The sequence below is a fragment of the Anopheles gambiae genome, chromosome 2, assembly GCF_943734735.2.
Source record: "Anopheles gambiae chromosome 2, idAnoGambNW_F1_1, whole genome shotgun sequence".
Classification (NCBI taxonomy): domain Eukaryota; kingdom Metazoa; phylum Arthropoda; class Insecta; order Diptera; family Culicidae; genus Anopheles; species Anopheles gambiae.
The window spans coordinates 114,444,927-114,469,801 of NC_064601.1; the positions used below are offsets into that span (position 1 = coordinate 114,444,927).

At 47.1% G+C, this 24,875-nt stretch overlaps 2 protein-coding genes across 2 annotated transcripts; one reads left to right on the forward strand and one right to left on the reverse strand.

Annotated features, from left to right (window-relative positions):
* The first annotated feature begins 1,954 nt into the window (after positions 1-1,954).
* Positions 1,955-22,841, forward strand: LOC1269839 (uncharacterized). The gene is made up of 9 exons (XM_308490.5): positions 1,955-2,038; positions 13,783-16,304; positions 16,377-16,560; positions 18,151-18,493; positions 18,566-19,190; positions 19,254-19,425; positions 19,489-19,659; positions 19,730-19,888; positions 19,964-22,841. Exons 2-9 carry the CDS (start codon positions 13,954-13,956, stop codon positions 20,240-20,242), a joined length of 4,284 nt encoding a protein of 1,427 aa, XP_308490.5. The 5' UTR covers positions 1,955-2,038; positions 13,783-13,953; the 3' UTR covers positions 20,243-22,841.
* A 51-nt stretch (positions 22,842-22,892) lies between these two features.
* LOC1269838 (mitochondrial sodium/calcium exchanger protein) lies at positions 22,893-24,863 on the reverse strand. The gene is made up of 4 exons (XM_308489.5): positions 24,549-24,863; positions 23,698-24,481; positions 23,278-23,634; positions 22,893-23,218 (listed from the first exon to the last, which is right to left on the reverse strand). The coding sequence occupies exons 1-4, from the start codon at positions 24,804-24,806 to the stop codon at positions 22,899-22,901; spliced, it is 1,719 nt and encodes a 572-aa protein (XP_308489.5). The 5' UTR covers positions 24,807-24,863; the 3' UTR covers positions 22,893-22,898.
* Positions 24,864-24,875: the final 12 nt, after the last annotated feature.

Sequence of the window (24,875 nt, forward strand, 5' to 3'; positions counted from 1 at the left end):
ACATCTACACGCGCAGCTGTTCGCATGGCAACACGTGAGATGCGTGACATGCTTTCTCGCTCATCACGAAGGATTTGCTTCGAAAGAGCTCGGCTTGGTTGGTTGGGAATCAGCGAAGAACGAAATCGAGTGGCTCAAGCGAAAAAACGAAAAAAAAATGACGAACGAGTGTGCTGTGACAATAACACACACACGCTCAAGGCGACACCCGAAATCTGGTGCGATACCGGCTTTCAGTGGAGCAAGTACACACATACACACATTTGGCCACACCACGGTGATACAACACACAGCCACGCACTTGGCGATACACGCTGTGTGGTGCGGTGCGGCTGACGTTCAGAATTCAGTGGTGCAAATACACACATGCATACACTTGGCGACACACGCTCTGCTGTGCGGTGAGGTTTGTGTTCTGTGTCCAGTGGTGCAAATATACACACACACGTACTTGGCTACACACGCAGTAAGGCGCGGTTGGCTTGGCAGAAGCGCATACACACATTCACGCAGTAGGCTTTACTTTCAGTCCAGTGAGGTTGGTGCTTGTGTGGTGTTTCAGCGCTTGGTAGTCAGCGGATAAACCCCGTAAAAAATAGAGTTTTGTTTAATTTGAGGTAAGTAAAAGTGATTAAAATTTTCAACCAACATCCCCCCTTCTAATTAATATCATTTTTCTTCCATTTCATGTGTGTTTCACGGCGAACGGAGACAACAAAACCTGTGGCTGTGTCGTGGTGTTGGAGATGGTGGGCCGTACAGTGCAGCGAGAACTAGGCGCGACAGCGATGAGGAGCAGAAAGTGTTGTGCTAATTTTTCTCTGTGCGAGTGTAAAAAGTGTTTTTTTTTTTTTATTATGTGCGTTAATCTAGAATTAAGTGCAGTGGTTATTGTGCATGTGTTGTGTTTTTTTTTGTATTTATGTTATATAAAATATTCAATAAATCGAATCATATTGATATAATGGTTCGCACTGTATCATTTCGGAAAGAAATCCTGGCAAAAAGGGGGAGGGGGCTATTTTAACGAAGGGTCGTACCGAACCCCGTTCGGGTTTTGCTTCGGCTTCGGGTTTGCTTCGGCTTCGGGACCCGACGGATCGGTTGAATAATTTCGCCAACTCAGCTTCAAAGCCAGCTTTAATCTCAGCGGATCTCTGAGTGCTGGTGACCGGTGGGAATTCACCCGGCTGACCGATCGATTGCGTGCGCGCACGCTTGGCGTATGCAAATTGTGTGGCTTTGGTCTGGCCTGTCTCTCCCTCTCTCTCGCTCTCTCTCTCTTTCTCTGTCTATCTTTTCCCTTTTGCGTGCGGTTGAAGGATCACACGGAAGCGCGCCGAGCGAAAGGGTTTTGCATGTGCAAACCATGTGTGCTAACGGTTTGTGCGGAAATTGCACGAAGCCAAAGTATACGGCGAGCATGCTGCATCATCCATAAAGCTGCGTTATAAAGAGATAGCACAAACGAGGAGGCACCAAAAAAAAACCACTCACTCACAGAAACCACAGCCGGACATCATCTGGAGGAGATATACTGGCTGGCAGGAGAGAAACGGTTGAGAAGCCTCTTCCATCTGCTTGTTGTTGTGTTGATGGTCGTAAAAAGCGAAGCACGGCGAACGCTCTCGCAGTGTCGATGATAAGTTTATGGCGATGGCGATTTTTATATGCATGTTATTGATAATGCTGAATGAATGAAGGAGGCTATTAATGAACGTTATGCTGCAAATTGTCCTCACTTAAGGCCCTGACCTGTCGGGGCTGCGGTCTTGAACTCTCGCTTTTACGGAGCCGGATGATGGGGACGAAGACGAATGAACTTTGGTTGCGGTTTGTGTGTTTCTGTGTGCTGATTTTAATGAGTCTTCACTTTGAATTGTCATTGAACTTCTTGAGAACATCATTAAGCTTATGTTTTATTGAACAATCACTTAATCAAAATATTTTAATTTTCTTTTCAGAATCACCATCAACATTGATTGTGCATGAAAAACTATAGAGGAATAATTGAAGCTGATCTTCCGGGTGAAACAATGTAAGTGTCTATTTACAATTAATAACCATTGCTCTTTAAATAATGGTTGAATTCTCATAAATCATTATCTCGAATGAAAGGTGAAATTAAATTGACTTTCAAAACTGTTTCATTAGAACGAAACGAATAAGAGTAACCGACAGAGAAGCGAAAGCGATCAAAACTGGCGCAAACTTTCAACTGCACTTGAGTACTGAAGTGTGTTTATTTTTATCTTATCAATCCGACAGAGCGTTTGGCACATGCCGAGTGGTGGTGGTGGTGGCACTGGCATGATAGCTGGATCTAAGTACCATGCACTTCCTATTACTGCTGCCACTAATCTTACCACATCCCACGTGAAGCTTTCGCTCGCAAAAACCACACGAGACTCCTCACACGCCGGGCACGAAGCGTCAATAAATCAATTCCATTCTGCGTGAAAGGACGGAGCTCGAGCGACTTTTATTTGGCTTTCGATTGGAAAACAAGCCGTCGAGGCCAGGACGCCCTCCTACACGTCGTTGCAGCCGGTCTATCTGTCTGCACCCACCACCTCCTGCTGCACTCTCCGGGATGATGATGCACCGCGCGAGTCGTTTGTAGGTCTTCGGCAGGATTTTGTGCGTGATTGGGCGCGAGCGTACTTTTAGAAAGTGTGACTTAGTTTCTGTACAACACGACAACACGACACCATTTGGGTTGGATGTAGAGGATAGGAAGGAGTCGAACAGAGGAAGGAACGAGGTTGAGATTGAGGGCACACGGATGAAGGTTCGGGAACAACGCTTTGCCCGCGTGTATCGTGTAAATCACACGTCGACGGGCTAGAATCAAACAATATTTGTTTCTCCAGAATGCAAAGAAGGCAAACCAAGGAATAAGACAGCGGCGTACACTCGACCGCACGTGATTTGTTGTATGCTATTGGCTGAATTGCTTTTTCGGGGCTTGGAGAGTTCGGCTGGTTGTTAAATTGTGTCAACGGGAAGATAAATGGGGCAAACATAATCCATCTTGCTCGAGTCGTGTGCTGTTCGATTTCCCTCTGTTTCATTTCGCTTTGCCGTCCTCCAAAACAGAGCAGAGATCCGGTGTGTCGGTGCAGTTACACATGCAGCTGAGGGGTGCCGTGCGATGGATGTTTATTTCTTGTGCTCGTTTGAATGCAGGCCGTATGAAAATCTTGGTTGTCTCGTGATGATCACGAGGTTCTTGTGATTACAATTTGACATACTTTGGGTACTATATCTTCTCTCAGTTGTCTCTTTACTCTGTTCAATATTTCAAGGTTTATTCACCATGATTTATGATATAATTCTTTTAAAGAAGTATATTGAAGAAGCACTTTCTATGCCATTAGCGCATGTTCATGCCTATACAACCAATATCATGCAAAAAGCGCCTAAAAGTATGCAATTTGCTTGTCAAAATTGAATTATTATGATCTTCAAATGATTTCTAGTACTTTGAATGTAGCTTACATTATAATTTTAAAGTGAAAATCTTAAACTGAAAGGAATTCATTATTTTCGCCCATCTACGATTTCGCCCATCTACGATCTGTATTGAATGAAATCCTACGCTCTCTAGCAAATATGATAAATGTTAAGGTCGTCCAATTGTGCCAATTAACACGGTTCTCCTGTTCGATTGTCGAACAGGTTGCAATGTACGCATGCTCTTCCGGAAGTGTAAACGCTCTCCCGAATAGCTCGTCGAATGTTTCCTCCCGGGAGCAAGTAGGTGGACACACAACACCTTTTGTATGCGGCGTGTCCTCGATACGGTTCCTTAAAATCCGTCGCCCGTCGAGGCAAGTTCATGGAACTACTCTCGGTGGTGCTTGCTCACCTTAGAACGGCTCCGCCATGTGTTGTCCGTGTACTCGTAAAGAAAAAAGGATGGAAGGCGGCTACTTCGTCAATGGCCGGTGGTCGGGTGTCGATTCCGTCACCCGGTGTTCACCGGTGCGAAGGTGAACTTAATGCCATTTATGGAATGATTCAATCGTGTACAAGTGGGTAGGCCTGCTAGACGAATGCGACTCTCCGCCATTCGGAACCGGACCACGGGTGGTGATGGTAACGGTAGGTGAAGGACACAACGCTCTTACGCTACCTTTACGTTACCTTCCGTCAGGTGATCGCACGGGTGCGCACCAACGATCATCGATTAAGCGATCGTTTTGGGTACAACTACTGGCGCGGCATGCGCTCTTGCAGCTCTTGAATGAAGTTATCGAGCACGCGGACCTATAATTGGGCAGGCTGCTTTATAGCCTTCTTCGGAAGTGATTCGCTTGTGGCGAATATCCCTGCACTCTTGGTTTGATTTCGCACAAACCCCAAGAGCTGCAATCGGTGCCAAATGCATAGCCCTGTGCGTTAACCACCTGTCGTTTGTTTAATGATTACGCGAACTACTGGACGTTACATGATACCAGTGGGGCCCGCCTCCGGGCATTAATTCCTTTTTGCACGAAGTTATCCACCGAGGCCACATTTCTTCCTTGAAGAGTGTAAGGCGAGATGAGAAAGAGAGAGAGCAACTAGGGCGTCAATTTGGCATAGACAACCTTCGCGCATGTCTCTCTTTCCTGCTGATGAAACGTGAAACAAGTGAGAACCATTATCGAGAAGACATGACATTGAGCAGTTCTAGTGCATAATGTGTGTTGGTACACCCTAGAGACAGTTGGGGTCTCCTTCAGGCTCTGCAACACGCCTCGTGTCTTGTAGAAGGCGAACAGCGAAAAAGCAGGTCATTATAATGCATTATCGCGGTCGTGTGTAGCAGCGCAAGAATCTTATCTCGTTCAGGGCCGTCGATGATGATGAATGTTCGTTGTAACGAAGCAACATCCTTTTTTCCTTTCTCTGTCCATTTCCGTTGCGCAGTTACACTTGTGGAAGCGCCGAACCAGCATGAAGTTACCGCTGAAGAGGGCTGTAAAAGTGCATCCAATGCAAGCATAAGAAGCACTGTTGACACACTCGTAATGAGTTAAGATGTCAAAAGAGTGGGAGACGTGTTTGGCGGCTCATTAAATAGAAGTTGTTTTGAAAAACAACGGGGGCATGAATAAATATTATTCCATCCTTCAAGGGCGTCGTGGTTGAGAGGTTGGAGAAGCTGAAAGTTATTTACGTTCACATGTTTGATGCACGCCTCCTCGGAGGATTTGAAGTAGTTTGTTGAGTGTCATTGGCAAAGTGGAAATCAAGAACGAAAAAATAGCCTTATGTTGGAGGTGAAATTGTGAACTATTGTTGCGATAAATTGCTTTTACGAAGCAGATGCTATGCTAAGAATAGAAGAGAGTTGTGGGAAGAAAAGATTAAAAATTCAAAACAAATCTGATGATGTTATAAGAAGCGAACGAAAACAATTCTTTCTGTAAAGCCTCGGCTTACCGGTTTAATCGATAATTTGTCCGTCGAAAGGGATCAAGAATAATGTAAATTAACCCTATTTTCTCGTTCCTGTCCCCCCTTTATCCAGCTTCTGTCGTCACATTTCAAAGTGACAAACTGTCTTTCGGCTGCAAACCGCAACCGCAAACATCGTTACACACACACCGCCCCTAGATCGTATCGTACACTTTAAAATAGTTATCAAACAGATGCACCGGTAGTTGCGGTCGCCCTGGTCCGGATGTGAGCTCAGCCCACCTTTTACATCGCGCGCTCTCTTTCTCTCTCTCTTTCTCTCTCTCTCTCTATCTCTCTCTCTGCCTCTCTCACCTCTGAACAACATAACGAATGGCTCCCAGCGATCGGGCAGCGAGATGCGCGGTCTTGTGCGGTTGACTTCTTGATGAGCTGCTTTAATGCGACCATTGTATGCTAAACTAGTGTCAGTGTGCCACTCGCACGGCGACTCAGGGCAGGGGCGACGGTACGTCTTCGTTTATGTTTCCACCGGTGGGGCAGACACGTGCGTACATGATGATGTCAGAATTTTCCCACCATTTGTTTGGGGAAGCGGTGGGGAAAATGTATCGCTAGTCACGATCAACCGTCGCAGCTACTGATCCGTACGCACACCCGCGAATGGGAGGGGTGGGCTTATGGTTCCCAGGTTTGTGACAGCTCTTTGATTTTTGTGAACGGGAGTCTGGGATGATGATGGTCGTTGATGCATTAATTTGCCCCGGTAGCGATCTCCAAACGTACCACAACAAATTACACGAGCATTTTCTTCTGATTGACGTTTCATCCCTGGGGGGGATGAACTACAACAAAACCCGTATGACGATCGGGCACCATAGCTGGGCGTAGCTAATAGTGGTGCACCCGAAAACAAACCACCCTGAGTTTTTGTATCTCTTTTTTGTTCGCATTGTTCGCGTCTGTGCTTTTGAATTGGTTCGAGATTTCGGGTAATGATCTCGCACCACCGTCATCAACCCGACGAACGTCATGATGTAACTCACGGGCTGTGTGTTGTCAAATTTTATGCAACATCTTACGGCTGATGTCTTGCAGCAGCAGCAGACGGGATGCAGCCGAGTTGCAAACGCATTTAATCAGTAACTCATTTGTGGCCAGGTGTGTGTGTGTGTGTGTGTGTGTGTGTGTGTGTAAAACGCGGTCTCCACAAAGTGGGCCAAAAACGGTATCAATCAATGGCTGGAGCACCACAGAGAAGACAGAGCGAGAGACACTTTGATGCGTGCGTTTATTTCTCTTCTGTTTCTGCTGTGTGTTTCTTTCTCTTGTGAAATGGGCCAAAAATTGCACCCCGAGGGGATGCGATCCGAGAGTGCTTTTTTCCTTCGTTGTTATCTAAGCACACTATCGCGCATAACAGCCAGGCAGCAGGTGTCTCACAACATTCCAACCGCACAGCAACGCGTCCTTGGGTGCTTAGTAATTTTAGCTTTAATTTGATTGTTGAATCATGGCTCGCGTGGAAGGTGTTACCATTTTTCGGCATTTGGACTGTTTGATTGATACTTTCCGGTGCCGGGATCACACACACGCACGCATTGAGATAAATGACAGTTCCCTTTTGCCTTTGACGCTGAGATATGGAATGTACCGGACGTAATAAAACGGGCTCCAATTTAAAACCCTTTCATGTCAAGCACTTCAAAGTAAGGCCGTGGATTTGATAGGAAGGCGGTCTATTCCCTACCGTGGTGTGTGGGACTCGTTTCGCAACACCAATCATTTCTAGTGCGAGGTGATGACGACGACGTCGGCTAACCACTTCCGATGTTTTGAGTTGGAAGTGCATCGGGAAAACGAAGGCAAGTTGTCGCCCCTTGGTACGTCCGTTGACCAGTAGATCGTTAGGCAGCGTTGGGTGGGAAGAGACTTGAGTTATCGTACTTGTTTGGGACTGAGATTTGTGATTCTAACGACTTCTAACGAGGGACCAGAGATCTCAGAACCTCAGAATCACGTTTTTTATGTTCTATTCTATTCAAAAGGCGGGTGCATCATCATTGTAGGTTTATTGCCTTTTTGATAACTAAATTGCCAGCGTGTGATGTCTGAGAACGCTTTCGAGGCGGATAGATTGTTCTATTGTTGTTGTGTGCCCAGGAAGAGCAGCTTCGTGCGTCCGGGAGTCGCGTGTTTCATTAGACTTCCTGCTACAGTGACGCCAGTACGCGTAAGCGCTCATTCTGACTCCCAATACGCGCGTGTTGCCTTAATAGACGGTTTAAACATCACGCAGCTGCGCTCAACTTTTTTGGAAGTAAAAACACGCAGATAAACCGGATCTATAAAGTGAGTTTTGCTGTTCGAATGGTGGTGTGGCTCAGCTCAGAAGATAATTAGCAGCCACCGACAAATTTAATCGGTCAGCACCGCCGGCAGGCAGTTCAGCGCCGTTTATTACTCACTGGGCTCTCGTTGCTTTCCTTTTACGTGTTGTCGATCGAGAAAGAAGCACAAAGAGAACGACTGGGCGACACCATAAATAAGGGCAGTCGGAAGGAAGGCATGCCAAGACGTGTGTGTGTTCGATAAAATGGGGCCAACCGAAGATACAGCATCTTGGCGGCTGCGAAAAGCCCGAGAAGAGAAGCAGAAAACTCGGACCCGCAATGCTTATTGCTGGTGTGTTTGGACAGGCAGCCTTGTGAAGGTCATCTCTCTACCGGCAAAAAAGCTCCGGTGTCTGGACGTCCCTGGGAGAGGTGTGTTTGGACAGAGATGTGAAGAAGAAGCAACAAGGGGCCGCCGAACAGTGTGTGCGTGTGTACATCGTTCGATTGTTTGGAGGCCTTTTCTTTCGATTTGCCGAAAAGGGTGTCATGTTACGGTTGGAAGTTATTGCTTATTGCGCTGTTTCCCTTTTCCTTTTGCTCGGTATTCCTACTTTCCTCTGCCCCTTTACTTTTGAGGATGAGATGGAGCTGTATGAAAGATAAATGAGGAACATCTTTACAGAAACTGTTTGTGTTGCAGAAAGTATTTTAATGTAAAACAGAGTTTGTAGTTGTTCTCCTCTAGCCAATGTGAGTCATTCCAGAAATTGCCTTCCTCTCAAGATCACGATGCCCGCAATGTCAGTTGTATTTGGCATCCAAACCCGCCTACCCAAAATGTGTTGTTAATCCGTTACCATTTACTTCTCAAGTCTTTGCTTACCGATACTCTCTTCAAGACTCGCAAGTACCTTGAACCCGAACTTTGTAGCAGAAGTTAATTTACCATGTGGCTGTTGTGTTGCCGTTGCCGATCGCAGTTAATCTATCCTTTGACCATGTTTGGGGCTAGTAGCATTGTGCTCTTCATGCGAATGCTACCTCCTCCTGCTTGTCCGTGTTGTGTGGTGGGTGTCAGAAATGGTTCCAACGTGAGTTCACTTATTACCTTTCCTGGGGAGTTTTGAAGAATGCGTTTCTTCTTCACTAGCAGTAAGTGTCAGTAGAGGGTTATCCGCAAAAAAGAGCGGGCAAGTTATTAGGGCCTGCGTGCGTTAGCAATTAAGGACGATGACTGTCGATCGGTCGTAGTTCACCAAACATGGAGCCAAAGTTTCGACACAGCACCGTGGTGGACCATATATTTTACCATAACCGACGCATCATCTACGGATCGAACGAAGGCTAATTAATTCAAGCCCGCGAGAAGAGTTCATGTATGGACATACCGAAGAGCGAAGCGCGTCTGAGGCAAATGAAATAATTATCGCTGCCTTTAATGTGGTCCGACATCAGCAGCAGCAGTGATGTTTTGATGTTGGGCGGGTAATTTGGAAAGCATGGCAGCTTTCCGAAGCACTGCGAAACGCTCTTCCGTTCCACGCAGTTCCGCCTGTGTAGGTAGCAAACATTGTCGTCCCCCATGAAAGCATGAAGATTAATGTTGTAATTTAAAATTGCTCCCTTGGCGGGTGTATCGACCTTAGATTGAATGATTTAATAAACCATCGTAATGTACCGAATTAAGTGCAGCAAATTCGATTCCCTTCATACGCGCAAGTCGGCAAAATCCGTCGTCGTCGTCGTCGTCGTTGTCGTGTCAGCTGTAAAGTTTAAATCGATAACTCTCTCGGTCTCTCCGACCAGCGGAAATCTTATTTCGTGATTGAGCCATATTACCGATTCTTCAGTGGGGTGACACACTTCCCCGCCGACACGTGTGAAAGTATGCAGATTCCGCAAATGGCTATAAGGTTTGTTTGTGGCGTGTGGTTGGATGGTGTATCCAATATCTGCACCATTTCATCGCGTTCGCGTGTCGCCGGGTAGTTATAGTAATTTTTCCTGATACGCCAGCCAGCATTCCACGCAACGAACGAACGGACCGAGTCGCATCTATCAGGGAACGATCAGATTTTCTTTCAGTGAAGTTTTGTTTCTGTTTTTGCGGCGGCAAACGAAGGCTGGTGGGGAACACGAGAAGAAGAGTCGTCATGCAATAAACTAAACCAACCACACCTTTCATGCCTCGCTCTCATGCCATGGGATGCGTTTTGCTGGAATGGAGCCGGTTGTCATTCGCTTTGCAACCTCCAACCTCCTGTTGGATATTTATTTCCATCCACCTTTTCTTAATTAATGCAGTGAAATATGGCTACCGCTGCTGCTCCTCCTTGCTCGGGAAGTTTGTTTACTACCTTGTCAGCTGGAAAACGATAGGCGCTACACGCGCCAACGGATGAAATAGTATCGTCAACGTTCAATAATTACAACGAAGAGATACTTTATGGCAAAGTTGTTCGTTGGTGGAACGTAATTTGTTTTGTCGTTTTGCATCGGGAAGAACCTGTTGTAGCAAAATACGGTCACGAATATGGTGTCTTAATTGATGTAATTTGACTTTCGGATGATAAACAGGCGTTGTTGGGAATAGCGTGACTGACTCGTTTTAAATCATCTTAACATCTAAATCGGAATAAAGGTGCTTCAATAATACTACACAACCAATAAGACAAACACAGATGTTTGTACATTGAACCAATTTGTTTGTGAAGACTTATCTCTGTACTTCAATCCATATTGCCAATGGTCCATGTGAAAGATTTTACGGATGAACAAACAAATCCTTCCCTTCTTTCTTCTACCTTCATGTTCAGAATAATACAACCCCTGTCCATTCCCTTGTGTGTACATATTTCCCTCATTATATAAATCCTCCTTCACCCCAAGGCACTTCCTTCCTTCGCAGGATAGTGTGACGGTTGGATTTTCGAATCGATACACGCACCGTAATAATGTGCATTTGCCGGTACAACAAAAGCGGAGCTTGCCGTATGTCCATTATGGTTCCGCTGGGAGCAAGTAGCAATAGCCGAACGAACCAGGGCACACAGGGGTTTAGCAAAATAAAGCGCAGAATTGTGTGTGTTTGTGTGTAACGCAGCGGCCGAACAACGGTGAAGTTCGTCGTCTCCACGTGTCGAAATCGATTGCACATGGTTGGACGCGAAACGAAAAAGGGAGGGCGTATCTCGAAACACACCAGGAGGCGGCAGAGCCGCTCAGCAGCAGCGGCGCAATGAGATCGATCGATCGTGTTTTCGGTTTTGGGCGTTGCTGTGTAGTCTGGTGCGCTGGTGCGCTTGACGGACTCCTCATGTGCAGTGAAAGTGACCGGTACGCGAACTCAACCTTTTGACCGGTTGATGAAGCAGCGGCTGAAGCGTTGAATGCAACTTTGAAAATAAACATTTTTATGCATTTTTGCTAATGTTTGCGGCTGGGGGAGAGAGGCGGACGTGTGATGTCTGTGTGTCCGAATCTTTAACGGGTTTGCTTTTTTGCTGCACGGTTCACGGTTTTTGGGGGAAGCGAGTCATGCTGTTTTTTGCACTATCGCTGCTGTTGACCGGAACGGTTTATGTTTGTTGTTTTGAGGGTGAAAATGTGTTCCAAAGCTAACGCTCTAACTCCCATAAAGTGGCACACAATGGCTTGTACGTGCTGTTTTTCATTGCTTCTCGGTTGCCCAATGCCATTGTATGCTTGTGAAATGGAATAAAAGGTATCAAATTGTAAAGTAACATTTAATTCAGAGATCTCACTGTGACCTTCTGATTGCAACTCACAATTTCTATCAAAAGCATTGATTTTTGTTCGATTCTTTTGGACAAATTCTATAACCTGTACCACCCCCTCGAAGACTTCCAACTTATTCGTGCTAAATATTTGATGTCCAAAGAAAATTCGATTCTGCTACTTCTCCGTGCTGTCCCTTTTTTTGTTTGCTTTCGGATGTCGAAATGAGATACTTTACCAGTGTGGTTCAGCTCGGGATGGGTAGATTTTTGTCTCAATAATTGAGTTATCCAGCAGCAGCAGGATTTAGTGACGCACGTCGTCTGCCCCTCTCATGCTTTGGCAAATGACACCCTCAACGTTGCGTTGCGGTTCTGGAAACATTCATTCTAACGTGTTGTGCACGTGCGTTCGACTGCCTGCCTTGCCTGTTGGAGAATATAACATTTTTCATATTCAACACGACACCGACCGAACACGAAGCTCATTCGCCCTCGAGGGATATTGCCAAAATAACGCCCCAAAATGATAGTTAAGAGGAGGGTGTTTCGTATTGTTGCTGTATCGACGGCCATTCGTTCGTGTTAGTTGAAGTAAAACGTATTGGACTATCCAAGGGGAGGATGAGGATTTAGATTGAAATTATTTCATCGAGGAAACGTGGGCTGTAACATAATCACCGGCTCATCAGAACCGAAGGCGTTCGGTTGCTTTCAAGGGTGGTGTCGTTCAAACAGTCTGTCGAATCGGTAAATGGGGACTTTTTCCATGGAATGTTTGCAGTTTTTCTCTCGCAGAGCAGTATTTTTATGATTTTTCTACCAAAAATGATCTCCAATACCTCCATTTCCGTGCGCAAAAAGTGATCCAAATGCCATTCACTTGCGATTTCCGCTCGATATATCAGTATGTAAAACGGCCCCCTTGTCTGTACGTCTGTTCGACCTGTCCGACTCTGTCCACCCTGACTGAAGGCAACCGGAAGGCCTTTAGGTTATGGCAGAATTCGAAAACGAATTGCTTCCTGCTGTGCTGGTCGGTTGTGTGAAGTTTATTTCCTCGGTTTTAGCAAACTCTAAAGCTTGGTGCACACACACAATCCAGCCAATTCGCATACGATTATTCAAATGATTGTTGCGTGCGGTAAATGAAAAGATTTTTCTCATTTATTTGCACGGTTGTATACAGCCGGAGTGTTGTATCGGAAATGGGAGGAAGTCTTTGAGTTTAGTGTTTTATTGGTGTATTTTAGAAAGTAACCTCTCGGGTTTTGTTTGTTTGGCTGCATCCGCCCTACATCCGGGGCTTATCTTAATGTTGAAGGCGCAAAGCCTGTAGTGTTGCGAACAACCAATCAGAATAATTCAATAATTTAGCACATCGATTTTAAAAGACGCTGTAATAAGGAAAGATTTGGCGTTTGTGTGCGCTTCAGTATGGAAAAGTAAATTATCTTTAATAGCCGCCATATCGTTTGGCTGTGTTCTTTTTGCTTCGTTAACGCTAATGTATGCAATAAGTAAGACACTCACTGCACAAACAAAAACCCTTCACAACGCAGAATGGTTGAAGAAGCAGCAACGACAACGACGATTGATGAGCAAATCGTGAGCGAAGCAATCATTTTCGAGCATTATGGAGCATCATGTTGCACATTACCCTCCAAAACGGAGAGTGCACCCAGGGGTCGTCATCGTCGCTGTGCCTTTTTCTCACGAAATGTGTACTGCACGAGTGCAAGTTCGGACCAACTGGAACCAAGCATGGGAATGAGATTCGGTTGGTGTGGAGGTGCTTTATGGATTTTTCTGCAAACGTTGCAATGGCAGTGCATTTGCGCGTGCTTGTGGCTTATTGGAAGACGTCAGTGTAGGGCAGGGAAAGTCGAAACGAAGATCAGCTCATCGTAATACATCTATAAGCCGTAAAACAAAACTGTAATCCCATACATTAAAGATATCTTTGCTTTAATCTAAATAATCGCTTGCTCCACAAATCGATCAATACTCTCTTGCTTTTCTTCAACAAAAAGAGAGCATAAAAAAGGGCGCATTATCAGTGCACTCTCATCGCAATGTGTCCAGTTTTTATCAGCGGCTTACACGCTTTGGACTGTCTTGCGATAAGATAGACGGCGCCGAAAGAGATACGAACGGAAACAAATGCCCCAAAAGTGTCCGAAAGTGTTTGCAGATTCACTTTTAATATTTGTACTTCTATTTTACTACGCAATCCCCCAAAACAAGCCCTGCCAATTTAATAATTCGTTATCGCTTTTCCCTCTTTTCCTTGTTTACAGAATGCTTCCCAGCTGGTCGTGACTGCTAGTGGGCAAAATTCCGGCCGGAACGATTGAAATGATACTGCGTGGTAGGTGAAGCGATACAAACGCCACCGACCCCACAGCTGCATGACGCAGTCGTAACTACATACCTTCCTCCCCAACCTCCCCATTTTGGCCTTTCCCACGATGGAGGACGTAAATCAAGAATCTACCATACCGGAGGTACCGCTGGCCACCACCACCAGCACCACCACCGATGAAACCCAAGCACCGAACGGCGACGACACTGAGACCGGCGAGAATGAGACGGAACAGGAGAAACTCGCCGGACAGGACGTAGACTCGACCAAATCGTCGATGGAAAGCTCCTTCACCGTGACCGACTGCAACTGCTCGTCGCTGATCGAACGCACGGACCAGCTGGACGCGAACGAGCTGCAGCTCGACGCGAAGGTGACCGAACTGATTGAGGATCTCATCAAGCCGCCGACCACCACCGGGCCGAACGGACCGGCCGGGTGTGAGGAAAAGTTTAAAGTTCTCACGATCGCCGACGAGGCGGAGGAGAGCGGCGTCATCGCGGGCAAGGGAGCCGGCGATGGCAGCGACAGTGGGGTAGAATTCGGGGCCGGATCCGGTTCGCTTACCGACACGGGCGTGCTGCAGCGAGCGCTCAGCAACAACAGTGCCGGTTACGCAAGCAGCTGCTGCGGTTTGGACGGTGAGCCGACCGGGATGAGCATGTCGTGCAACTCGAGCATGATAAGCTACAGCTCGGATATCTACGACAAGACGGGCAATACGGTGGTGCTGTGCGGGCGGCTGAGCACCGACTACTGTGCGAGCGAGGGCGGCAGCGAAAGCTCCTCGGTGACGGGTGGGCCCGTCAGCTCGGCCCTGCGCAAGGCGGGCAGCACGATCAAGAAGAAGGTGGCGGTGAAGGAACCGCCCTCGAACCGGTCGCCGCGCAAATCGACCGAGAGCGTGTCGAGCAGCGGTCGGAGCAGTTCCCGTTCGCGCGGCTCTTCGCTCGGCCGGTCGGTGTCGCTGAATCTGAAGACGATACCGGCGTCGGCGGCTAATGTGGCGGCGGCGGCAGCTGCCAGAGAGCGGGCTCGTTCGCGTGACAAATCGGCCTCATCGGCGGTGGGGGCTGCAGGGTCTCCCAGCGTCATGTCTACCAGCTTGAATCGTGCTCTGCAAACGCCCACCAAACCGATGCCACCACCGAGACGCCCGCTGAAACCGGACTCGCTTCCGACCGGCATTAAAGACTCACCGTCCGGCCAGCGAGTGACCGTGTCGCGCACTCCGTCCATTACCCGTGGTCGAACGCCACTGGGAACGCCGACGGACGATGGGCGATGGCCGTCGGTCGGCGGGAAGGGTGGCGTGAGCTGCAGCGGTGGCAATACGACACCTCGTTCCATGCGAGCAAGCTCCGTCGCACCGGACGGCGGCACCATGTCCATCAAAACACGCATCGGACCACTATCGCTGGACGGTGGCAAGGGTGGGGCAGCAACCGGGTCGCCCATGAGTCTGCCCAGCGGAGTGGATAAATTTGCCACCCTGCCCCGGCGACGCAAGGAACGCTCGGCGGAGGATCTGAAGGCTGGCATCGGCGGTGCTGGATCCGGTTCGCGCTCAAACTCGGTGACGCGCGACCAGTCCACCAATCGCATGGCAGTGTCACTGTTCAAGAAGCTTCCCGCGAGCAGCAAAGCAGCAGAACAGGCAAGCCCTGGGAACAAAATATCAGCCTCGACGCATCCACGGCTCGCTGCGGCCACGAAAAAGCTCATCCACAAGACGAAGATCTACCACGAGACGAGCGTCCAGACGGCCATCACCGGCAAGGACGTGGAGGACGCATTCGGCGGTAACGCACGCACGGTGCGCATCGATGCAGCCGAGATGGTCAGCAAGCAAACGCAGTCCGACATACGCGACAAGGAGCTGGAACGGTTAGAGGAAAAGCTGAAGAAGGTGACGGGCGAGTACACGTCGCTCATGTCGAAGCTGTCGGAGAAGTCGCAGCTGGTAACGTCGCTCGAGCAGAAGCTGCTGGTCGAGCGGGAAGAGAAGCTAGCGGCGCAGCGCGAGCTCCAGAACAACACCGACCGTGTGCTGGGCATGCTCGAGTCGATGCAAGCCATCCCGGCGGACAGTGGCGATGGCGAGGAGTGCGACAGTTTGCTGATGCTGGAATCGCAGCTCCAGCTGTCGGGCAATGTGCTGGAGAAGAAGCAGGAAGAGATCGTGCGGCTGCAGACGATCTGCCGGGCGCTGCAGATGGATATGGAGCGGTCGCTCAAGAACCAGGAGGAGCTGCTGCGCCAGAAGACTGAGCTGGAGGAGGAGTCGAGCGAGATGCAGGACTTCCTGCAGGTGGAGAAGCAATCGTGCATGGATGCGCTGAAGGAGGCGGAGCAGGAGGTGAGCATGCTGCGGCAGAGTCTGCTGATGAAGGAGGGCAACATCGAGCGGCAGCAGGAAGAGTGTCGCCATCTAGTCCGAATAGCCGAGCAGAGGAGGTAAGCGATGGAACGATTGTACAAAATCAAGTGATCGGTGTACTAATTACGATTTGTTGTTTGCATTTTTAGACAAGAATATCTGGGAATGCAGGCCAAGTACAATGCTCTGGAGAGCCGCTCGAAGGACATTCTGCTGCAGCAGGGCGCTGCCGTGTCGGGAGCGTCAGTCGCATTGTCAGGACTCGGATCTCGACTGGACAACTTGGTCGAACAGTTGATCGCTTCCTACAACATCTCAGAGCAGGATCTCGAGGTGAGTCTTGCGGTCGTGTTCGATCATCCTGTACATGGTTATTGTTTAAATTGATAGTATCTTGCGTGTAGTGTCTTCTAGATGGTTGTAGATCTATTGTTCGTTTAATGCAAATTTAAACACATTACACTAACCGCTGCTGCCATGATCTATCATCTCATGTAACACGATTCACACCATTCACACATCACTAACATCTTTCCATCTTCATCATGCTACTCTCTTTCTCTCTCTCTCTTTGTCTCTTCTCTTTTTTTCTTGTAATTCTGTTCTTAATAACCGGACCAAAAACGATCGCTCGTGTTGTGTTGATTGTTCCCGTTTCAATTATACGCAATATCGCTCGCTCTTCTTATACCGTGTGTGTTTATATGTGTGTGTATGTATGGTTTTTGGTGGAACTAATTGTGTTTACATAAAATCGGACGGGGTTTCCCTGTGGCGTTGTGGTGCTTTGTTTATCTTAACTGTATCCCCCTCACTTCCCCTACCGTGATGCACCGATTGCATCCGGAACTGCACTTGCAATGTCCATGCCGTTCTTTTTTGTGTATGTGCAAATGGCAATGCGTTTCATTGCTGGGTGGTACATCACCTACATCACCGCGTTGTAGCGATTGCGAGCCATACGGTAAGTTGAGCCAGTGTGTGCTGCATGTTTCCCGGTTTGTGTGTGTCCGTGTGTGTGGTTTTGTACTTCTTGAAAAGGTTTTGCCCCGTAGTTTGTTGCCAATTTGCTGGGCGAGGTCAACGCCCGGCTAGCCCCATATCCAAACATGTTGCTGTGAGTCCTTGACCCCAAGATTTGTCGTTCGTTCGCTGCTTTGCTTAATTCATATAAATCATTAAGCAACCCCAAGGGTGGTTGGATCAATTAGCTTTCTCATAAACCAGGCTTTATGCCCCGTTTGATGGTGGAAGGGGGAGGGTTTGCTCGTAGGGGTGAGAGGTTTTTTGGCCCGATCGGAAAACTGTTGCCGCATGCTGTAGGGGGTGTATCGTTGTAGCGGATAATTCATTTGTTGGCAGCATGACAAACCCACCATGACACCTACAATGAATGTCTAATTTGAGTTCATTGCTACGAAATCTCCATTATTTGAAATGTAAATAGTTGTATTTAACATAGTTGTATTCTAATTCCAAACAATAATTAATCAAAATTATAATAAAATGAGCAAAACTCTTATTGCAAATTAAATCCGCCCGTTAAATTGCAACAGCTATACACTAGCGCCCTCTATATGTCAGCGTTGTAAGTGAAAGCTTGCTTTGCTGAAAGCTCTTCATGCTAGCTTTCCTTGTTCCTCTTTCTGTGCTCTCCTTGTTCCTCTTGCTGTGTCCAACAAAACGTCTTTTAAATTTATTAAAACTGTGTGTTCTTTTGTTTAGATAGTTAACTAATATCAACTAAATCAATCCTAATTAGTATATTAGCATGTTACTTTCATCTAGATACAAGAATGTCATACCTTTCTGCATGAAAAATGCCTTTTTTGTTGTTTGATTTTGAGAGACGAGTGAAATGCCTGCATACTACCACATTCAAAACGATTAACAACCTTTCCCCATATTTTGCCTTTTTTGCAGGACGTAATCTACCACAACGAGGCGTACACGAATAGTGCGAGCAGTGGCGATGGCAGCCCGGAGTACGAGCAATCTTCCGATGCGTACTCGGGCAAACAGCATCACCATTCGCAGCAGCATCAGTACCAGCAGCAACAGTCCCCGGAATCCCACTCGGCATCGGCGAAGGGAGGCGCAAAGGCTACCGTACCACTGTCACCGCAGCGTGGCCAATCGTTCATAGCGGCCGTCATCAGTGCTATCAAGAACGCGACCAGTAAGACGGCCGCCACAAAGTCAGCGGGAGCAGCCACGAATGGTGCAAATGCTGCAAACAAGGAATGTCGTGAAACAAATGGCCACGGTAAGTTAAAATGCATGTATTTACCGGTGTGAATGAAATGATTTTAACACCAACTTTTTTCTTTTATTCAAGAATCGGACTCGACGGAGATGCTCGACTCGGAAACGGAACCGTGCCTCATGATGGACAACGTGCTGGAGGACGTGACGATGCCGGACTCGCATTCCCACAACATGGTTTCGTCGTCGACCCGCATCTCGCAGATCGAGATGCCATCGTCGCTCGAGAGTGGCGTTGGAGCGACCAGCAACGCGATGACGATGGCGCACGACGAATCGCTCGATAATCTTTCGCAAGCCATCGCTAACCGGCAGCAGATCGAGCTGCAGTCGAACATGATCGCTAGTGGTCGGTCGTCACGGTTCCACCATTCGGTCGGTAGCAACAACGACCAGCAGCAGCAGCACCAGCAACCGTCTCGCAACACACCGTCCGTGGTAACGTCGGCGGCGGCAGCTATGACGACCGCTCCGGACCACACGACTGCAAGCCACTCTTCGTCGCTGGACGACGAGGAGAACAGCTGCTGCGCGGAGGCGTCGATGGCCGAAATGCCGTCGATTTGTGAGTACTGCAACGCGCAGTCGCTGGTGGATCAGGTGATTGATGTGGACAATCTGATCACGAAGCTGCTGAAGGTGTTGCGGATCGTCCAGATGGATAATGATCACTGCATACAGGAGCTGATCAATCATAAGTATGCTGGAAAGGGTAATGGTATGGAGGCATCGACTAATTTATTTTGTTTATATGGTCACAGAAACAAACTAGCGATCTCAAACGAAGAGATTCAGGACCGTGTGAAGGAGTACGAGGAGCTGAACTACAAGCTGCAGGACGATCTGAAGGACGCCTACCATCAGCTGCAGGTGCGGGGCAGCGAACTGAGCAGCAACAAGGTGGAGTTGCTAAAACACCGACAAGAAATCGATGTAAGTTTGCAGAAACAAATGCGTTAATGTATGCAAGAATACATGACCTGTCTTTTATTGTAGAAATTAAACGAAGACATTTGTCAGTTAAGCACACTGTGCAGTGATAGCAAGCAGGCCAAGAAGATTGTGATCGATCGGGAGGAGATCTTGAACGCATTTAAGCTCTGCAACGAGGATGGTGTCGTGCCGGAGCAGGAACTGTCCCAATTTATCGTTCAGGCATGCACTGAGGTAATTGTGTAGCTTAAACGAATTGAGTTCTCAGTGCGTATTAACTCTTCGTACTCGTTTTGTCCATTAGATTCCCAAACTGAAGGCCAAGCTGTTCGAAAAGGAGCAACAGCTGGCGACGATGGCAAGCAATGCCACGAGTGGGTCCAATTTCGTGATGACGGCCAGCTGGCACCAAGCGCTGAGTGAAGCGAAACGACAGTACGAAGCGATCGATCGCGCTTTGGAGGTAATTTGCTCTTTTTTTTTCTTGTAGATCTTTATGCTGCAATCAATTTACTAAACCAATCCCGCTCCTTTGTAGACACTGGACAGCGTCAAAGCGATCGTACAGCAAACACCGGCCCTGATGGAGCTGCAGCGCGACCTTGAGGAGACGAACTTTGCTTCCGCGTCCAGTTTTCCGCTCGTAACGGCCGCTCAGCTCAACCAGCTCAACTGTGGCCAGGTCGGTACAAACGGCAATGGGGCCGGCGTAAACGGCAACGGTATTATTGATCTGAACGCCAACGAAACGACGCTCGGTAACGAGGCGGCAAGTGTGGGGGCCGATCCGAGCTGCTACATTGACTCGACTGCTTAAAACTTAACGGATATCATCAGCTGGGGTAGATAGAACGCTTTATTTATTACTACCTTCCCTCTCTCTCTCTTTAGGCAGACAGGCGGTAGCATTCATTTTACTTTGATTGTTTACCACTCGTGGGTCTTTTCGGTCGAGGATGTGATGGAGTGTTACTTTTCCGTTTTTTTGTTTTTGTGTTAGTGTTTTTTCGTTGATCAAAACAAGCATGACATTATCATCATTCATTTTCGAGCGCATGGTCCATAGTAACTGATTGCATTTCGTTTTGCTACACTTAACTCTGGGGCAGCATGCAAGTGGCGACCGTCATGAATAGTGAACCATGTTGAATCGAGATTAGAAACGTTAGCAAGCGTAGCAGCAAGTGGCAAACAAGGTAACAATGTCCCCCCTTCTCTAGTTCGATAGTTAGCATTAATCGTAGAGGTATGATTGTGATTTGCTGTTCTTGATGCTATACAGACTTGAATGAAACGATTATTGGACGGGAGATACAAGATTAGAGCCAATAGGAAGGTGTTGTTACTCGAGACAAATAAGTGTAAAGATAATAATTTATTTCCTAATCGCATTTCGCAATAGAACACTGCATACAGCTGCTTCCTGTTCCGCTGGTAGGGTAGATAAGGCGTTACGTTGTAGAATAAAAAAGAATGGGAGGGAACCAAACAAAACGGTCCATTTATCCAGTGTCCCACTCCAGCACCTCGATCGACTACTGTGTTCGTTAGCCATGTGCACGTTCCACACGGGAAGCGTACGACAGTATATTTCCCTTTATACTCCGTTGATAGTTCCATGCCGTACGATATAGCTGTAGAGAATATTGATTACTTCTAGTATTCCTTCCATAAGATAGGTAGACACGAACACTCCCTCAGTTGGCAAATGTAGCGTTTGAGAAACGATTGAAATGCTGGATTTTAAAATGCTGGAATTGAGTGTGATGAGAAGTAACGACTAAACCAGCAGTATGCCTTTATTGGTTAGTGATTTTCCCTTTTGTTTGTGCTTGTCCACACCATCGCATGTGACGCAGCGTGTGACAAATGTGACGAACTGGAGTGGAACTGATCCCCCCATTCTTCCCCCAGCAAGTCACCGATACTTCCGATTTTAATTGTTCCATTTGTTTCCTTTTCTCTAGCATTTATTATAGTCTTTTCTCGGTGTAGGAGAAAACGCATCTATATATAATAAGCTTTTGACTGCAGAGAGATGATTTCGTTTCCCTACGAACGGCGGACGCGGTCGGTCCTTTCCCTGTATATGATTTCAAATTTTGTGTTTGGTTTTTTTTTCTGTGGTTCAAAATTAATCCCAAAATTTAACTGCTCCCGGGAGCGCTCAATTTCTTGTTTTTGCTTTGTAAATATTTTCTGGCGGTAAATATGGTGGTGTATGTTGACAGTTGTAAACGTGTAAATTTGTATGATATACTTTTATGTTATGGTTATTTTTGTTTTTGTCTTCTTCTTTACCTTTCTTTTAACATCTGTGTGTAGTCTCACTGTATTTTAGTTAGCATTTTTTACTTTAATTCGGACTTGTTAAGAAACTTGTCTATTTTCTCTGCCTGTTTCTCACCACCTTTCACTGCTCCGGGATAATGCGTTCGTTTTGGCACTACTGGGCATTTTACTATATACACGTACACAAACTAAACAAAAAAGAAAAACGAACTGCTCTAGCTTTCACACAGTTTGCACGATGTATCAAACTTTACAGAAAACAAAGAGCAAGCAATAGGAAGAGAAAATAGTAAAAATCAGTGTCGCACAAGCGCGGCAGACACTCACACACACAATCAATGCGATGGTGTAGATAAGCGCAAAGGAAAGAGAAAATGTATAGAGGGGGGGAAAATAACACATTTTAATAGTTTGCTTCCGAACTGATACTGATACTGGCAAGTCGTTACAGCAAAAGTCACACTGAGTCACAACACTCAAAACCCGCATTAGGACTGGCTAGCGATAATGAAATTTCGGTTTTTAAACTCTCTTAGCTAAAACGGATACTCCAATCCACGCGCGGTGGAAACACACAATTCGTTCGAATTTATCTAAACTAAGCAAAACAAGGAACAACAAAAAAAAACATACACAAACCTAAACGAGCCAATTGATTAGAGAAAAGGAGCCTTTAAAGCAAACGTGACAGCGGCGGCAACGTGGTGTGCATGTATTAAGCTAAATGTTATATCCTTCAAATGGATGTTCCCAATCTGTCCGTAAAGTAACGAAACAGACTAGACATAAATTTACCTACCCGTTGCGAATGAACGAACAAAAGAAAGTAACCGATCAGTAATCAAAAAAGGCCATTTGCATAAGAGGAATGCGAGAAGGCGAGAAGAAGAGAGGAGGAGCAGGGTCAGGCGAGTTAGTATGTTGTTGGTAAGTGTGGTGTAAGTCGAAACTATACTTAGTTTTAAACCAATAGCGCAGTACCGCTGCGAATAGTTGATAAAAAAAAACTATGTTCGACATTAGTCAAACTTCGTAAGGTCTTCGGGACGGTTAAACAAAAAAAAATACTACGGACAGCAACTTTATCCAACTATTTTGTGAATAAAAGTAAAATAAAGCGCAAATTGATCGTTATACCTTTTGTTTACTACATCCGTACATACTAACCACATCTTCTGCTTCTAGTGCTCACGGCGTCCAGGGACTCGGTCCAGGAAGTATTCCCCATCGTCGTTGTGATCCGTACCGTAGCCATGCGTAACCTCAAACTCACAGAACGCAACGTACGCGAGGAACGTGACGTAGAGCGTCGTTAAGCAGAAGGCAATGCTTTTCCGAGCCTCGAAGCGTGTAAACAGCACCGACAGCAAGATTGTCATCGAAGTGACGAACAGATAGATCGCACATGTAGGACCGGAAGTTCCATCACGCACGTGAATCTGGGTCGTGCCAGATCGTATCATTTGCACACAAAACACGGTACAGAGTCCGATTAAAATATCTGCAATAAGCTGTAGTTAAATGAGAGCGTAAAGGAGAGCTAAAAGAGGGCACACTTACTGAAAACGGGTGCACCTAAACAGGCGGCAAAGCCTATCCGGGAGTACCCACGCACAGCTAGCGTACGTAATGTTATCAAATCGATCCAACAGCTGCCCCAGGCGAGTATCGTTATGGCAAAGGACGCCGAGGAAACGTTTGCGATGATGGACAATGCCTCCAGGATGGCAATCAGCTCATAAGACAGAAGCATGATCACGTACGAGGTACCGAAAATGGCAAACAACCCAATGCAGGTGAAAAATGGAGGCTTACGATCGTAACAGGATGTGGAACAAACGATCACACTGAAGCAGGCAGAGCCTATGAGACTTCCGAGGCAAATCCAACCCAGATTTTCACTGGAAATCATGTCCACTGAAAGAAGGATGCATAGAATAGATGAGAAAAGGACAACAAGTGTGTGTTGAGGTGACTTACCGAGTGCCGTGCCAATGAGAAACAATGGAAATAGGATCAGATTCACGATGAATAGACACTTATTCCATCCATGTAAGGGTAACGCAAAGTTCACCTTAGGTAAAAGCAGAACCGCTACAACCTCCACAGGAATGCTGCAGAGGAGATACACTTGCCTGTACCATGGTGCTGCACGAAAATCTTCTTCGCGAAATGTCCTCAACCCCTGCCAGACATGTTCTAGCCAACTGGCACTTTGCTCTTGATCCACGTTTCCCACCGTTGCAGTCAGTTCAGTGTCAAACACCTTCCCATCAGCATCTCGTATGTCTATCTGACTGCGCGAGCGAATTCCCTCACGATCCATCACACGAGCGGTTGTGTAGAGTGCTCCAAGAAACGCAAGGTAAAGCACACCCAAGGTAGTGGTCTGCACGATTCCTACCTGCTCATCGTACATAAACTCTTCTACGAGAAGCGATACGATCATGAGACTGATGAGATTGGGCACGATCACCTCCGGATAGATGGCAAACGAACCCGTCCAAATGACGAGTGCGGCTAGGAAGGAAACTTGATAAACGGCAGTGCCAAGATACTGGTTGTAGATCAGCTCGGTGTCGCCGGATGTGTGGTGCTTTAGCTCTGATAGCACTTGGGCTAAGCCGTTACCATAGGTAAGCAGGGTGACACCGGCAATGTATTCGTTTAGCCGCCATGATTTAGCCACGTACAGTACGCTGTCGACGTAGCGCGTTACGCAGAGATGGTAGATGAGCGTTCCGAGTAGCAGCACGAAGAGGAGCTGTTGGAATCGAAGGAGTGAATTGAAATCAGTTTCGATATTTCGATAAAACAGTATCATCTCTTACCAAAGCAACAATGGCCGACGCGAACAGAAGCAAATTGGAACTGTCGACGATGCAGTAGACAAAGTGCATGTAGTCGAGGTAGTGCATCGACTCACGGCACTCCTCCGTTTCCCGCACGAAGAGACATCGCTCATCCGCGAGGACAGAGTGCACGTTACTGCACGGTTGCGCACGGAGCGATACGAAGATGTTCTGGTGTGCTTCATAGTGGGGCGTTGAGTTCTGGGCTAGGTCAAGCAAAGTCACAGCTGGATCCATTGTGTACTTTTTGGGTGATGGTAATGTAAAGAACCCGGGCTACTATGATGATATCTGTCAACAGTTCCA